Here is a 16,927-nt window from a genome sequence, read left to right as displayed (position 1 = left end):
TGGAATGTATGTATTTATGCATAAATCTAGTAACTTCAGAGTACTAAGACAGTCATATTCAATGCATAAGGAACGTCATCTAATTAAGCCAGTCCTTGTTGAGGCTCCAGATGGATACATACTAGATATCCATGTCTCTTATTTTACGGACTCTAGAAATAATGATACATCAATGCTTGAAAACGAATTTCAAATGGATGCTGCAGGTCTTCGAGAATGGTTTCAAAATGGGGACATATTGATAGTAGATCGTGGCTACACAAATGTTTTACCTTGACTCGAAAACTTGAGTATTGATCATAAGATGCCTGCCCTTCTACAGCCAGGTCAACGTCAACTTGATACTCAAGCTGAAAAATGACTCTAGAATAATTACAAAGACAAGGTGGCTAGTAGAGGCGCGCAATGGTCATATAAAATCCGTTTTTAAATTCTTTAAATGAACTTTTTTCAAAGAGAACAGGCTGAACAGTTTTAAATAGACGAACTATTGGATGAACGTGGACTCATTAGATTGCGCATGTATTCCCGATTCAGAAAGGTTACCAAATACCAAATATGGATAGCATACATTGAAGAAGACTTTAACAGGTAAGAAAATGACGGCTTTGCAAATGAAGAACCTATCGAACCTATCTTAGGGTATTATTGCACATGTGAAACTGGTGCTAGAACCCTTGATTCATGTACCCACATTTCAAGCATATTATGGTATTTAGGGTACCGCACGACATCAGCCACATCGAACCAATATCCTACGACAGCATTGCTTGAAAATGTCGTTGATGTCGATCACAGACATTAACAAGCCATTAGCGAAGCCTGCTTGCATAAAAAGCCTAGCGTAGATAAGCTTGTCTTAATTGACTGAACTAATAATATGTCTTGCATTTGTTGGCTGGACTCATCTATAGTCTTGTCTTAACCGACTCGACTAATAACATGTCTTCCCTTTGTGGGTTGGACTGATCTATAGTCTCGTCTAAACGGACTAGATTAATAACATGTCTTGCCTTTGTTTGTTGAACTGATTTATAGTTTCGTCTTAACCGACTCGACTCATAACATGTCATGCATTTGTTTGTTGGACTGATTTATGGTCTGGTCTTAACCGACTGGACTAATAACATGTCTTTCCTTTGTTGGTTGGACTGATTTATAGTCTTGCCTTAACTGACTGGACTAATAACATGTCTTGCATTTGTTGGTTGGTACCGCCCGACATCAGCCACATCGAACCAATATCCTACGACAGTATTGCTTGAAAATGTAATTGATGTAGGTCACAGACATTAACAAGCCATGAGCGAAGTCTGCTTGCATAAAAATCCTAGCGTAGATAAGCTTGTCTTAATTGACTGAACTAATAATATGTCTTGCATTTGTTGGCTGGACTCATCTATAGTCTTGTCTTAACCGACTCGACTCATAACATGTCTTGCCTTTGTTGGTTTGACTGATCTATAGTCTCGTCTTAACGGACTAGACTAATAACATGTATTTCCTTTGTTGGTTGGACTGATTTATAGTTTCCTCTTAACCAACTGGACTCATAACATGTCTTGCATTTGTTTGTTGGACTGATTTATGGTCTTGTCTTAACTGACTGGACTAATAACATGTCTTGCATTTGTTGCATAGACTGATCTATAGTCTTGTCTTAATTATCTGGACTGCAAAATATCTTTGTTGGCCTAGAATTTCTTTTGCCTTGATTATTTCGAAAAATCTTCTCATTTCCAGGGCAGTCCCATTACATTGCCTTTAGTAGCTGGACTGGCTTTTCCTTTGATAATTGGACTGATCTACAGTCTTGTGTTCATTGACTGAACTGTCTTCCACCTTTAATATTTCTAACAGTATTGACATTGTCAGGATAGCGCCATGATTTCACCTAATATTACCAAGACAGCGCCCTCTTGTTGCCCTTATTAGCTGGACTGGTCTTCCCAGTGTTTCTAGTATTGTCAGTAATTGCGCTGATCACATTTTATTGAAAAATCTGCATCTTATCTTCAAGTTTCAAGAGAGACATTCGATTCGCTTGTGGTCATATTTTTCGCGTTCAGCCCCACCTATATCGAAAACTTTTGATTTTCTGGACTAGTACCCATTAGGATTTTTTTATCAGGGGGCTTTGAACTATATTATATTGCAATCTTAGCCAATTTGACCGGAGCCGGATTTTCATGTAAATTGTGCGGGGTCCCTTACGTTGAATTTTCGATATGGCTGCCTTGAGCACGAACTATGGCTCTGAGTCCCGCGACAAACGAGTCGCATACTGCACTACTGTGCTCCTGCGGGATCTTCATCCATTCACGAAGAGGGGCTTTGTGAACAGATCAGCACTCTGGTATTTTTTACTGTTGACCATGGCTTTCAAAATTCTCTAATCCGAAAAGTTGTGAATGAATAAAAATCTCGCAGGAGCACATTCCTCCACCGTTCGACTCGTTTGTCGACCGACTCAGAGCCATAGTTCGTGCTCAAGATAATCATATAAAAAATTTCGACATAAATTTGTAAAATTTTATTGTTTTTTACCATTTTTTTTAAATTGCTTCAATTAAATTAAATTTCACATAAAAATATAGTGTTCTAAAAAGTTGCAGTTAAATTGGGCCAACCTGTATTAATAGATCTCAGTCTATAATAAGACATAACGCAAAATAGGGATCTCAGAAAATGAAAGACCCTGGGGTCCTATTCCTTTCCTTTATATCTAACAAGCCATTTAATAAAATTTAGTTCTGATAAAAAAAAAACCTGGACGACCATGCCAAAATTGCTCCGAAACCCGAAAAACAGGTTTTGCTTGACCTAACTCAAAATTATTAGTTGTATTGAAAAAGTGTTTCAAGAAAAGTTGTAGACGTAAAAGACGTTGTAAAAGTGGTAAAACTTGTAGTTTCTATCAAATACATGTTTTTTCCTATGCATTTTTTTATTAAATCAATCTTTTTTAGAAAAATAAAAAGGGTTAAAAATATTACATTTTTTTGTTGATATTTTTCAAAGTAAGTGGACATTCTTTATCTCAAAGGCTAATGTGCTTCATAAGGAATATAAATCATCAGTTTCAGTCCCTAAAATGCCTGATGTTTAGTTTTTGTTTGTTATTTTAAATTTTACTAAAATTAAACTATTATATCGCTGAATGAACAAAGTCATGAGGACTATGGAATGTGTTTCTAAAAATTATTCCATACTCGTTATATCTCAACTCAGCCATTTTGAGAAAATAAGCAGCTTTTCGCTAGGTTTCTTCTTAAACTACCCATCACCCACCGCGAGGAGGTATCTTAATTTAGAGTCCCGCCCAATCACGTGATTATGATATGGATTTACGTCATTTTTATTTCGTCCTGAAAGTGTGTATAATTTTTCTGGACATTAGTGTATCTTTAATGAAAATGAAGCCTTCCCTTTGTTTACTCGTGAGTTGCTTCAGTAATGATTTTGACGGTTGGTTCAACCGCATACGTATGCCAGTGAAATTTTCTCCAAACGACTGGTGGAGTGTCCTTTTGATCAGTTGAAAATTATAGCTTTCTGCTCTTACATGAGGTAGAATTGGTGGCTATGTAATAGCCTCTTCATAATGCCGAAAATTGTAGCTCATTTGGCAGGCGATGAGCAAACATTTTCAATCGATCAATTGGATACTCCGGCAGTTAGTAAGTAAGTAAGTTAGTCATGAGTGAACCTAGGCATGGATTTATTTCCATTAAAGCTAAGCTAAAAGTCTAGGTGCCTTATATGTTTTTTAACCGTTTTTTCTCTTTTTTCTGAAAAGGAATTGGTTCCGTCAAAAAACTGCATGGAACAAAAAAGTTGTATTTTTAAGGGATTTACAAGTATTCTTAAAACACTTTTTCCATACAAACAATAATTTGTAGGCAAATTAAGAAAAACCGGGTTTTTGTAGGTCTTCCGGTCAATTTTGACATATGCAGCTAGAAATGGTGTTTATGGGAACCAAATTTTATAATTTGCTTGATAAATAAAAAGAAAAAGAATAGGACCCCATGGTCTTGCATTTTCTAAGATTTGCATTTTACAATGTACCCTAGTTTACAAGTCTAGCATGATTTCACCTGGAATTTCATGTTATTAGACTAATTCACGTATATTTCAACATTTACATCTATGTGGAATTCTACATGAATTTCGACGTTAATTGCCACGCGAACTTGTTCTCCTAGATAAATTGAGAATTCTGTAATCGCAAAATTTTTAATTATATTTAAGTCTTATTTCGCAATAGTGTGTTTTTCTAACCAAAAAATCGACATTGTGTCGTTCAAAGTTTCATAAGTAAAAATTGTAAGCTTTTTTTAGGGGGAAAAATGTTATAAACTGTCGAATATAAAAGAATATATTTATATTTTAATAATTACTGGTAAAATTGAAATTAAAAAAAGGCTTGTAACCTTTCTATAGACCGCACTAAAATGTAGATATTGCATTTTCAGGGTGGCTACATGTCAGGGAAATGTCAGGGAAAATTAAGTTTGTCAGGGTAGTCAGGGAAATGAAGCAGCTGTCAGGAAAAATAGATATTTATATGTTTTTATAATATTTTTGAAGCACTTCCTAATATCAATATAATATTTTTTGAATGTGCATTCTTTAAAAATATAACTCGATTCTTAGTTTTTATTTGTAATTATTTGTTTGTTAACAGTTTGGATACATATGCTTTATTTGATTAATGAAGTCAGAAAACTCAGCGGGTTTAAAATGGGCTAGGAATCGCTTTTGTAAGATCAAACCTTATTTTAAAAAATTACACTCTGTAATAAAAAAATAAATTTTTTTGCTTTCCAATTGATATAAACATGTTTGTAAAATTAACCCTTATTTTAAAAAGCAACCACCTGTGCTGCAAAAACGTATTTGAAAAAAAGGAACTATGTGAACGGAAAATACTTATATAATATTAACACGGTATTTTTAAAGCATAGTTATGCTTTAAAAATACCGTGTTAATATTTTATAAGTATTTTCCGTTTTCCATTTTGACTTTTATCTGTGTTTTATATTTGATCTTTTATCTATGAGAACCATTTGCCCAAATCACATTCGAAAAAAATGCATCCCGTTCTGTACAAAATTGTCATATAATACCAATAAAATTAAGATTAACTTCACGATAAAGGTAGTTTTTTTGCGGTTAATAAAACTTGATCATTTACAGCATAGAGTCGATAAAAAAAATCAAGTGAACGACCTACCTGGATAACGTTGAACTTGTATGGTTTTCCCTCATGCAGTTGTCCAGAAATGTACATAGTCTACCACTAGTCAAATTCAGATCAGTTTTGCGATAAGGGTAGTTTTATGGGGTTACTAAACATTGATTCCTTACAACATAAAGTCGATAAAAAATCATGTGACCGATGTACCTGGATAAGGTGGAATTTATATTGGTTTCACTCAAAAAATGTAAATATTCTACTACCAATCAAATTGAAATCAATTTTGCGACAAGGGTATTTTTGGGGGGATGCTAGAATTTCATACTTCAAAGCATGGGGTCTGCCGACAACTCAGGTGACTTAATAAAATCGAATTTTCACAAGTTTGAATCTTGAATATTTGTGAGCATAAACACCATGACCCTGTATTTAAAGGAGATAATAAAACGGCGACTTGATATTTTGTGATAATTATGTACAGAATGGGGTAGCATCCCTAATCAAACGGCTGATTTTTAGGGTTTAAAAATTCTTTCAACTTATCTTTAAAAATAGTTTTAATCACTAATTGAAAAAAAAATAGTTTAGAAAAAGTCTGCTCTCAACAAATTTTCAATCATTCTGAACATTTAGATTATTCATTATATGAATATGGATGTTTTTTGTTAAGAATTTTGTTGTGCTGGAAGTTGTTTAAAGGCATTAAAAGAGGCATCGTAAAAGGTCAATTATATTTTTTGAATATACACACATAGAGTGGGAAATAATTTTGTAAAAGATCTTGCAATTTTAGGTTATATATTATGGGGGTTATTTCTGTAAAGATTAGGGGTGAGAAATAATCATGCTCAAAAGTATCATTTTACTATTCTATAAGAAAGTTCCATCTATGTAGATAACGACTTTTCAATACGTGTTTTCATTACAGGGTCTTGCTTTTTTATATAAGGGTTAATTTTACAAAAGCAATTGATATGTCATTGGAAAATAAAGAAAGAGCACAAAAATCCCAGCAGTTAATGTATACAATTTTTGCCATCAGTCTGCAGGTTTGTATTCGGATACAAATAGGGGGGTTGTTTTTGTAACGATTAGGGGTGAAAAATAATTCTGCTTCTCAGTTATGCTTTAAAAATACTGTGTTAATATTCTATAAGTATTTTACATCTAGATAGCTTCTTTTTTCTAAATACGTTCCAATTGGAAAGCAGATATATAGCAAAAAATGTAGCCTAGTCATTTTTTAATACTTAAAAAAATACATTTTCCGTTACGGGGGGGGGGGTAATTTTTTAAAATAAGGGTTGATTTTACAAAGGCGATTAATAGCGCATTGTACAGCCAAAAAATACCAAAAAATCTAACCTAATCATTTTTTTAATTTCATGATTTTTGTAGAGGGTGTCGCTAAGTTGATGGCAAGATAGCGCCGCCCTGTTTTTTCTCAAAAACTAATAGAGAAAAACAAACTTTTTATAATTGTGAAAAAAAAGTTACAAAAAAATAGCATAAAATATCCATTATATGACATTTTGTTTTTCGTTAGTGGCGCCGCTGAGTTGTCTGACCTTAATTTATCTATACTGCCATGTAAAGCACATTTTTCTGGCTTGTTTCACTATTTTGTTTGGCACATTATTGAAACCTTATTCCCTTTTGTAATAATTTCCTGTCAGGGAAATTCTTCTAAATTGCAGGGAAAAGTCAAGGAACTGACAGGGAAATTGAAATATTCAATCTCGTGGCCACCCTGATTTTGTGTAATATGAACTAAACGTTTTATTCAATATTTGCGAAACTAAAAAATATTAGATACATATATTGGTTTTGATTAGAATACATAAATGAACTCTCAAACTACGAGACCTGTAACTTTTCTTAATACTCTCACGTATTTTCTTATTTGCAGCAGTTTTTTGTAACACCGCAGTCCGCTAACCCTGACCATTTCGTGTAGGGTATCCCCGGCCAGATTTTTTCATGTTTTTTTTATATTTTTTTATTATTTCTTACTGTGAAAAAATAATAAATAACCTCTCTTTGTAAAAAATAGTACTTCCAATGCTTTTTATTGGTTTTGGATTTTCAATGCATATTTTTAACATTATGTCTAAAATATTGGAGCTTTCATTTTTTGAATATACATTCCATGTCACTTACTATAAGTTGTCAAAATATTACGATTTTCTCAGTGGTCTGTACGACGTGACTCTTCCCCTATACGGCTAACCAAAACTAGAAACATTGGATGAAGAGCAGTCTCTTCTTTGTAAGAAGCAGAGGATCCTCTGGGTTCACTCTTTCTACGTGTTTCAGAATCACTAGACAATGGATTTATTAATTGAGTCTTCGCCGTCTCGGGTCTGGATGATCTGAAACATGATCATTCATAGATCAAATACTAATACTCAAAGACGTATGAATGATAGGTACACATCCATCTGCATCAGATTTTGTATTAATGCTTGATTCATAATTTTGGGCAAGGTCAGTTGTAGCTATAATATCAGGTTTTCGATATGTACATTGTTCATCCCAAGCCCGAGGTCCAGAAGTTTTAGCCTTTTTACTCCTTTATTAAAAAAATATATATTTGACATTTTGTTCTATATTCATAAGATTGTACCAATTTAATATCATTAATTTGACTCATTTTATACAACTATAGATATTATTATTAAAAATAGTGATGTAAATTTTCATGAAAATAATTCTAAATAAAAATTTGTCATGGAATGATAAGTGAAACTATTCGATTTACTGGTAATATAAATTTGCGTAGCTTGTTTAAAAAAGATATAAAGAAGGTTAATTTACGAATTATTCTTAAAGAAATTTATCAAATGGTATTAAGTATTAAATAAATAGAGATCTTAATGTTTTTTGTTATACTGGCCGTGTATTTGTTAAAATTTTTAACGAGATTTTTATGTGATACTTTACAACAGAAACAAGTAATAAGTAACGCTTTATTTGCTAAAAACGTTTCATTTTCCGTCCAAAAAAGTTCGTTTGTAATTAATATTGATTATCTTTCGGCCCTTTTTTATATTTTGGAAAGTGTATGAAAGACTTTTTTTTTAAATTAGACGTTTGTTTTTCATTTTATGTGAAAAGCTGTAAGGAGCAAAAAGAATGTTAACAAAGTTCGTAAGCATTACAAACAAATGTTGTAGCGTGAATACATAAGAGGCTCGAAACGAGTCGTTTTTAAGAATAATTTATCATGCGGCTACCAGGTTGACAGTTGACTTGTTTAATGTAAAATTTTGAACACGTCATCTAAAGTATAATATTTGTGCACAACTAGAGCCTGTTTTTTTTTGTCTCGAAAAATAGTCTTGTGCTTTTATTTTTATTTTGTTTGAAAATATGCTTAACTTTATTCGCCGGGAAATGGGCAACGTGACACTGTGTTTGAGCCCATAGTGAACCGCAAAAAGACACTCCCCTTTTCAAAGTGCTTGCGCAACGCGCTGCGGGAGAGCGAGCGTATAATTTGTTAACAAATACTGGAACCCAAATAGGATACTTGACTTCCTGCCATGCTGGCGATTGCTAACCTCACCCGGCCTTCCCATAATTATATGATTAGAGCCGTTTGAGAAAAAAAAATTATAATATTAATAAATTAAATTTTAACATGCTACATTAGCTTTATCAGATAATTACGAGAAGAATAAAAAAAGATGGAAAGAAATCGGTTAATCCGTTCACTTGCAGTTGAGAGTTTGGAGTTTGATTTTGCTAATTAGCATTTAATTAAGTAATTTTTTTCGTAATTTTAGTGTTTGTGATGTTACGTGCCGAGGAAAAAGTGAGGGTAGTTTGAACAAAAATAGAAAGAGAGGGACCAGTGTTGCTGATTATATCAGGCTGGTAAGACCTGACCAATTATTTGTGGATTCATTGTTACAAACAATCCTATGGGAATTGCGTCCTATAAAATGTTCCAAATAAAAGAACTTTAGTCAAGATAACACACTTTTCAATAAAAGACAAAGAAACGATATTCAGTTACATAAATTAAAACTTACAATTGAAGGGCGACACTGCATACGGGCGTAAGTGTCAAATTTTCGAAAATCGTTTTATCGGCTTAAACTACTTTTTCCCCCTAACTTGTCTCCCTGTACAAGATTTTGGTCCAGATCGACCCGAAATTAGGTCTAGAAAAAAAAAGTCAGGGCATACGGGCTTAAGTGCCACGATGTATGCTGGCGTAAATGCCATGCTTCATAATGTGGTTTCACTGCTGCATCATTGATTTTCAAAGTACGTGTCGATTCTGATTTTCTGAAGTTTGTCCGTCAAAAATGATGAATTCTTGCAAAAAAATAATTGTTGCAAAAGTTACTTTTTTTGTGTCAAAATTGAAGTTTTCTGGTGCGCGCTCATCTTTGACATGGGCTTTCTCGCACATGATTATCTTTTTTAAAGCGTTCTTTTTTCAATTAAGTAGATCTGCCAATAGCTGAAAAGTTCTTTTTTGTTTTTCTCTTAAATTCAAGAATTAAATAGCTACGAAACTTTTTATGTATCGAAATTGAAGCTTTCTGGTGCGTGCCGATCTTCGACCAGGGCTCACCCGTACATGGCTATCTTTTTCAAAGCGCTCTTTATGCGACTCAATAGAGCTAAGCAATATCTCAAAAGTACTTTCTTTTTTTTCTTAAATTAAGAAATTAAACAGTTACGTAACTTTTTATGTGTAAAAATAGAAGCGTTTTGGTGCTTGTCGATCTTTAACCAAGGCTTTCTCGCACATGGTTATCCTTTTTAAAGTGCTTATTTTGCGATTAAATAGAGCTAACCAATGGCTCATTGGGACACGCTGTACCTTTGACAAAGGTTTCCTCTGAGAAGAATCCTTTTTTCAAGATGTTCGTTTCATGGTTCGATGAAGCCTAACGGCACCTCGAAACATTTTTGCATTTTTTTATTTAAAATTATTTGCGTGAAAATTAGGCGCGAAAATTTGCATGAAAATTAGGCACGTGCGCACTGCACGTGCCAGCATGTTAAGTCATTTCCGAATTTTTCGAACAGTTTTGTGTCGAAATGTATGGAAAATATTGTGAATAAAAATACCAACGCAAAATAAATGTGTAAATAAATTATTGTTTAAAAGAAAACAAATTTTAAGTATATTCAGAAAAAAAGTGCGAAAAGTGTAGCGAGCAAGTCCATTATTTACATCTGTTGACATCTGTCATCTTCAAAAAAATGTTTAAAAATCCGTCAAAAATCATGGAAGATGATGTTGTAGGAGCAAAATTAGTGCAAAAATCGGTGGAAGAGCACAGTGTTAAACAGCTTAAACGATGGTTGAAATATAGGAAACGATCTTTAAAAGTAAAAAAAAGTGATTTCGTAGAAAGGTTAGTTGAGGTTGTGTTTGGCAGGTATTGATATTTTCTTTCTTTGCTAACATTTACTCACATATTAAATGAAGCATTGTTATCGGGGCTTCGAACCTACTAAATGTTTTGATAGAAATAAAATCTATTTAATACTTTCACTTGAGTACGCAAAACTATTATATTTATGTATTTATAACCAGTTTATATGAAAGAAGTAAAATTTATTAGTACACTCCTTATACCATGAAATCACTAACAAATTACTTGAATAAAAGAAAGTATTTATACCTGCCATACAAAACCTCAACTAACCTTTCCACTCAATCACGTTTTTTTCTTCTTAATGGTCGTTTTCTGCATTTAAGTCATCGTTTCAGCTGCTCAATACCATGTTGTTCTACTGATTCGTACACTAATTTTGCACCTGGAAGTTTTTATTAACAATATTTTCATACATTTCGACACAAAACTGTTCGAAAAATACAGAAATCCTGGAAGGGCAAAAGAGGTTGCCTTGTCAAATGGATATCCGTATATTTTGTAGAGCAGCAACAGAACTCTACCCGATGTTTCTTTGAATTCACTTGGAAGTCAATCAATTACTATTGTGAAAAGATGCAAAACCACTATTCTGAAGTAGTAGAGCGATATAGTTCCTCAACAGCTACCGAATCCACTCTTGAGTTATTTTTCACTAACGTTAATGGTGATATAAAAGTGCGCGACTTTTTCAGAGTTTTTCTTTGGTCGCAATGAAGTAGAAGGCGCGACTTAGTAAAAGCGGTTCGTACTTCGTAGATCGAGTTGACAGTATGACTGCTTGATACTTAAAAGACGATTAAACAGGATAACTCTAGGGTTTATATACAGGGATGGTTAAAAGTTTTCGCACACCTCTTTTTTATGACTGATTAAGTTCTCTTAATTCTTATTATGTCAGAGCTAAGAAATTTTCTCTTTAACGGATTGAATGCTCTTGAACTTCTGTATAAAATGAGCTCATGGTAAAGCCAATTTATCTATTTTTTAGGTTGATATTGCAAAAATATGGTAAATTCCAATATTTTCTTAAATATTCAATAACTTTAGAAATAATTAACATTTCTTAATGTTCTTGAGCTCATTTTTAAACTATTTTTTCGCCGCGTCACAGCAGCTTATGAGTATAAATCGTGAAAATTTTCTTTTTGAATTCGAAGAACTTGAAATTGTAACAAAAAAGTTGAGAGAAATTTGAAAACATCTCATTTGTAGCAAAGTCAAAATACAAATTAAATTAATATATAGTTTGAGGACATTTCATAGCAAATTTATGATTATATGTTTCATCTATTCTACAAAAAATATTTTTCTTGCCACAAAGAATATTGCAATATTTTCAATATTTTTGTCACAGCTTCAATTTCTTGTAATTGTATAAGAAAATGTTTACGATTCATACTCATGCGTCGTTGTGGCGCCGCGGAAAAATAGCTTCAAAATGAGCCCAAGAACATTAAGAAATGTTAAATTATTTCGGAAGTTATTGAAAATTTGAGAAAACGTTGAAATTTACGCTATTTTTTGCAATATCTGCTTAAAAAATAAACAAATTTGCTTCATCCATGGTCATTTTATACAGAATTTCGAAAGCAATTAAGCCTTTGAAGAGAAATTTTTTTAGATCTTGCATAATTAAAATTAAGAGACCTTAATCAATTACCAAAGAAAAGATGTGCGAAAACTTTTGTCCACCCTTGTAATTCAGGGTCCTTATGTTAAAGATAGGATGAATACATTTCGGAGAAGACACGTACGATTACATTTTGGAGGAGGTAGGTACGGTGACATTTTGGAGAAGGCTTGTACGATGATATCGATACAGTGAAGTGAGCGACTTAAATGGCTAATACGTACGTTCGGCTAATTTTCCCGGTGGTCGCATTGTCTCGTCTCTTGACATTTCAGGAGTATGAACTTAACGAGTTATTTATATTTGCCGAATCTATTCAGACACTTGAGGATCCACTGTATCTGGTGATTCCTTCCTATCTCTTGTTCTGTCCAATAATAAAGGTAATCTTTAAGCGAATGCAAAATTACCAAAACTCTCAACTGAGGTTGATTGGATTGACCGATTTCATTCTATCTTCTTTTAATCTTCTAGTCATTATCTGATGATAATGACTCGAAACTTTAAGATCAGGTTCAGATATTTCAATAAAATGTGATCAGCACAATCACTGACTACAATGGCAAAACTGGGAAGGCCAGTCCAGCTAAATAGGGCAACATAATGGCGCGCCTTGAGAATAATAGATAAAACCACTAGGCAGTCTTGGCAATGTAAGTAACTTAATGGAGCAGTCCATTTCAGCGAAACATGCGAAGTAAAAGCACAACCAGTTAATAAAGGCAAGAAAATGAGGAAGTCCTGTTCATTTAGACACAAACAAGCATACATGAACCCGAGTGTAAACCAAAGTATCATACCTTCATTGGTTAGACTCAGTGGAGTAGCTAGGATTTAAAAAAGGGACGGGTTTGAACACTAGGATAATTTAGGACATCAAATATATAATTCTCATATTTATCATCCTTGCGGGAAAAATGGTTTTAAAATCATGAAATTTCTACATCATTGCGCACGTCAATTAGGCTTTAATAACATATTTTAAATTATTCTTAAATTAAGGGCATGTGATATTTGGAAAATTGTCGATTTTACCAGTTTTAGGTTCCCCCGACTTTTTTTCTAGAATAATAAATATTTTTTCACAAAAATTTAGAAGATGATAGTGAATATGCTAGCGGACGTCCCCACATACTTTTTTTGTAGGTTAATTCAAAAAAGTTTTAATTCAGCAAAATTTGATTAATTTGCATAGCGCTTAGGAAATAGTATCGACTTTTTCAGTGTTACATTCCCTGGCTTTATTCCTAGGAAAAGAAATATTTTGCCTTCGAAATCTGGGAAATGATAGCGAACATGCTAACAGACGTCCCCGCACAATTTTTTTGTGTTTTTTTATTTTAAAATTTTTTATGTTGCTAACAACGTGCGTGTATATTTCGAGGTTATGTGTGTTACAATTCACGCGAGCGTTACTTCCAAATTAAACAATATTTTTGGACGAAAACTTTGGACTTACAAATAAACATAGTAACTAATCTCCAGGAACTAACCTTGTTTGCAGACAATCAAGAAAGTTTATTTCATAAATAATTTCCAGATTATCGGAAAGCCAGAGATGCAAAACGACGTAATTGAAAGTAATGCGTATGCATACAATTTTTATTTAGCAAAATTTTTGTTGTTGTTATTATCCCTCAAAAAAGAGTCCGGGGACGTCCGTTATTATATTTTATAGCATCTCCGAATTCCGTTTTTAAAAATTTTCATGTTTGTGGAAAAAAAGCCGGGGAAACTGTAAGTATCACATGCCCTTAAGACCATATTAAAGTCATTCCGTATATAAAGGGCCAGCCATATTGTACGTTGACAGTCATTGCAATGGGGGGGGGGGGGGGGGGGGGGGGGGGGGGGTGTCCGACAGTCCACAATTTTTCACGAGGTGTGTCGAGGATTATAATCAAAATCCTTGTTAGAGTTTACACGACCCTCGAATGACCCCAAAGGTCATCGGGTCACATGACCTTGATGCATATCTGAACGTAAAATTTTCCGTTCTTTCGATTGGCGGTGTCAAAAATAGGGGTTTCCATTTGAAAAATAAAAGTTGACCTAGAAATTATCTTGAAGGTCAGCTTCCAGGTCACCATGCAGATCCTCGTTCAAAACCCTGTAACTTTTGTCTGAAACCTTTCTATCGAAAACGCATATTTTCGCTGATCAGCCGTCTAGACCTTGTTTGAGTATACACGTCCCAGGAATGACCTCGAAGGTTATCGGGTCACATGACCTTTATGCATATCTGAAAGTAATATTTTCCGTTCTTTCGATTGGCGGTGTCAAAAATAGGGGTTTTCATTTGAAAAATAAAATCTGACCTTGAAATAATCTTGAGGTCAACGCGAAAGTCAGCTTCAAGGCCACCATTCAGATACTCGTCCAAACACACATTCTTTTGTGCAGTTATTTTTGGACTAAATCTGTTTTTTTAGTGATAATATAGAAATAGAGGTAAGTGATGCTTCTACAAGTCCAGCTTTTGAAATATCTATATTTCTGAAACCATGTGAAGACTTTAATAAAAATTGTAGGTGCTATATGTAAAATTTCATGCTTTAAATTGAAAATTCAAAAACAAATTTTTTTTCTCATCTTGACCAAAAAATCGTTCTAAAAAATTTGGAATTTAGTTTTTCCTCAAGAAGTGAACAAATGTCTCTTATTGTTAAGAGGATTTAATTCCTTATAGTTTCACCTTTAATTTGAAAAAAATTAATGGTACTCTTCTATATCACGTGATGTCATTTTAGTGGGACCGTGCGCTCCCACCGTGGTGCTCTCCCAGAGTCGCACAGTAGGGAAAGGGCACGTTTGTGGAAAAACCCGCCCGGGAAGTACCATTTATTTAATTACTTTCAAATTTATTAAAAACTGGCATAAATCGAGTCAGAAATAGCCGACTTTTAACAATTATTTAAACAATTTTTGTAAACAAATACACATTTCGATCATTTTTTTTCATGATTTTGTTGCGTAATCAACTAAGCCTTTTCACAAAATAATGTCAAAATGTGCAATTTGTCAATAGAGAATATTTACATTAAAATAAAATTTTTACGAACAATTTTTTTACAAAATCTTATAATTACAATTAGGAGCTTTTGACGCTATGAAAAACATGACTGCCAGGGTTTTCGGCCAGGCAGTACTAGTTAATTTCACACAACAAAAAATACAAAAAATGTCTGTTTTGTTTTGAGCTAGGGATCGTCCATATATTACGTAAGAATTTTTTCTTTTGTTTATATCGCTGTGTCCTTTTCAACTTGATAAAAATATTATTTTCATCTTTATTCAAACAACAGAAAAACGTCTTACGATATATGGACAATCCCCTACGTGAATATCTTTTTTAATCAAACAGGATTATTTAGGGCGCAAGATTAGGCTGCATATGATAATTTTTGCTGCAAAACAATTGCTTTTGAGATAAAAGAAAATCTTTTCAACCTCAAATTTAAGTTTCGTTATTAGTATCCTGAAATCTCGTTAATTTAAGCCTAATTTAGGTAATTATTGAAGAGAGGATGCTGCGAATAAATTGTTTTAATCCCTTTGCAAAGAAGAAACACAGTAGATTCGATATAAAAAAAACTTTGATAAGTTTCACAATTGATTAGTGCAACGTTTTCCGTTAGCATAGATAAATACATTTGTAGCACATGGAGATTTAAATAAACCGTACGTGTCGGGCGGTTTTCTCTAAAAATTTGCTCTTTTCCCACTGTGCGACATTGGGAAAGCCGCGCGTTAGCAGCGCAAGGTCCTACTAAAATTATATTATCTCGTGATCTAGAAGAGTTAACATTAACTTTTCTTCAAATTAAAGGTTAAATTATAAGGAACTGAATTCCCTTAACAAGCAAAGAGACATTTTCCCCTTCTTGACGATAAACTGAATTATTAAAATTCTTCACATGTTTTCAGAAATGTAGATATTTCAAAAAAATGTGATGCCGAAATTCAACATGATGTGACTCTCGTAATTTTAAAAATTATCAAAAATCCTTTGGACCCCAAATGGCTCTATACTGATACTATAATTTTCCAAAGTTTACTCAAAATCGAACAACCACCGCGATATTTATTCGGAAAGAAATCGGAATGGTTCAGAACGAAGTAAACGCAGTGGGACAGTTCGGCAAAAGTTAGGAAAGACGTTGGAAACTTCCTTCCCGACCCTTTCCGTTTCTTCCACTAGGGAATTAAGACGAAACTATAGATCAGTCCAACAAAGGCATGACACTTTGGTGGTCCAGCCAGTTAAGACAAGACAATAGATCAGTCCAAACCACAAATTCATTCACACTCGGGTTCATGTATGCTTGGTTGTGTCTAAATGGACAGGGCAGCCACATTTTCTTGCCTTTATTAACTGCTTGTACCTTTATGATGTATATGCTGGTAAAATGGACTGCTCCATTAACTTGCTCACATTAGCAAAATTTGAGTGCCCCATGGCTTTATTCATTATTGCCAGTTCAGCACCATATGTTGCCCTTATTAGGTGGATTGGTCTTCCTAGTGTTTTCAGCGTTGTCAGTAAACCTCAGAAACTTTTGATTTTTTGGATTGGACGACATACGCATGCACACGCATTAAACAAAATTTTCGCGCGTAAACATATTTAAAACAGCAAATTAGCACATTCAATGTAATGTACTTAAAAAGTTAGTATTTAAGTCTTC

General features: G+C 33.6%; 1 protein-coding gene across 5 annotated transcripts in view; it reads left to right on the top strand.

Annotated features, from left to right (window-relative positions):
• The window catches only part of LOC117167940 (tax1-binding protein 3 homolog), a 212,299-nt gene that overhangs the window by 120,038 nt on the left and 75,334 nt on the right, over positions 1–16,927 (top strand). Inside the window, exon 3 of one of the 5 annotated variants that reach the window (XM_033353197.1) lies at positions 7,521–7,544. The exons of 3 other annotated variants lie outside the window; for them this stretch is intronic. In XM_033353197.1, coding sequence (XP_033209088.1) covers positions 7,521–7,529 — 9 coding nt within the window. In that variant the 3' untranslated portion in view covers positions 7,530–7,544. Of the gene's footprint in view, positions 1–7,396; positions 7,472–7,520; positions 7,545–16,927 lie in introns of those variants that run through there. One more of the 5 variants, XM_033353194.1, reaches the window with a different exon arrangement.

The sequence above is a fragment of the Belonocnema kinseyi genome, chromosome 2 (assembly GCF_010883055.1).
Source record: "Belonocnema kinseyi isolate 2016_QV_RU_SX_M_011 chromosome 2, B_treatae_v1, whole genome shotgun sequence".
In the NCBI taxonomy this organism is placed as follows: domain Eukaryota; kingdom Metazoa; phylum Arthropoda; class Insecta; order Hymenoptera; family Cynipidae; genus Belonocnema; species Belonocnema kinseyi.
This window is presented reverse-complemented; position numbering and strand designations above follow the sequence as displayed.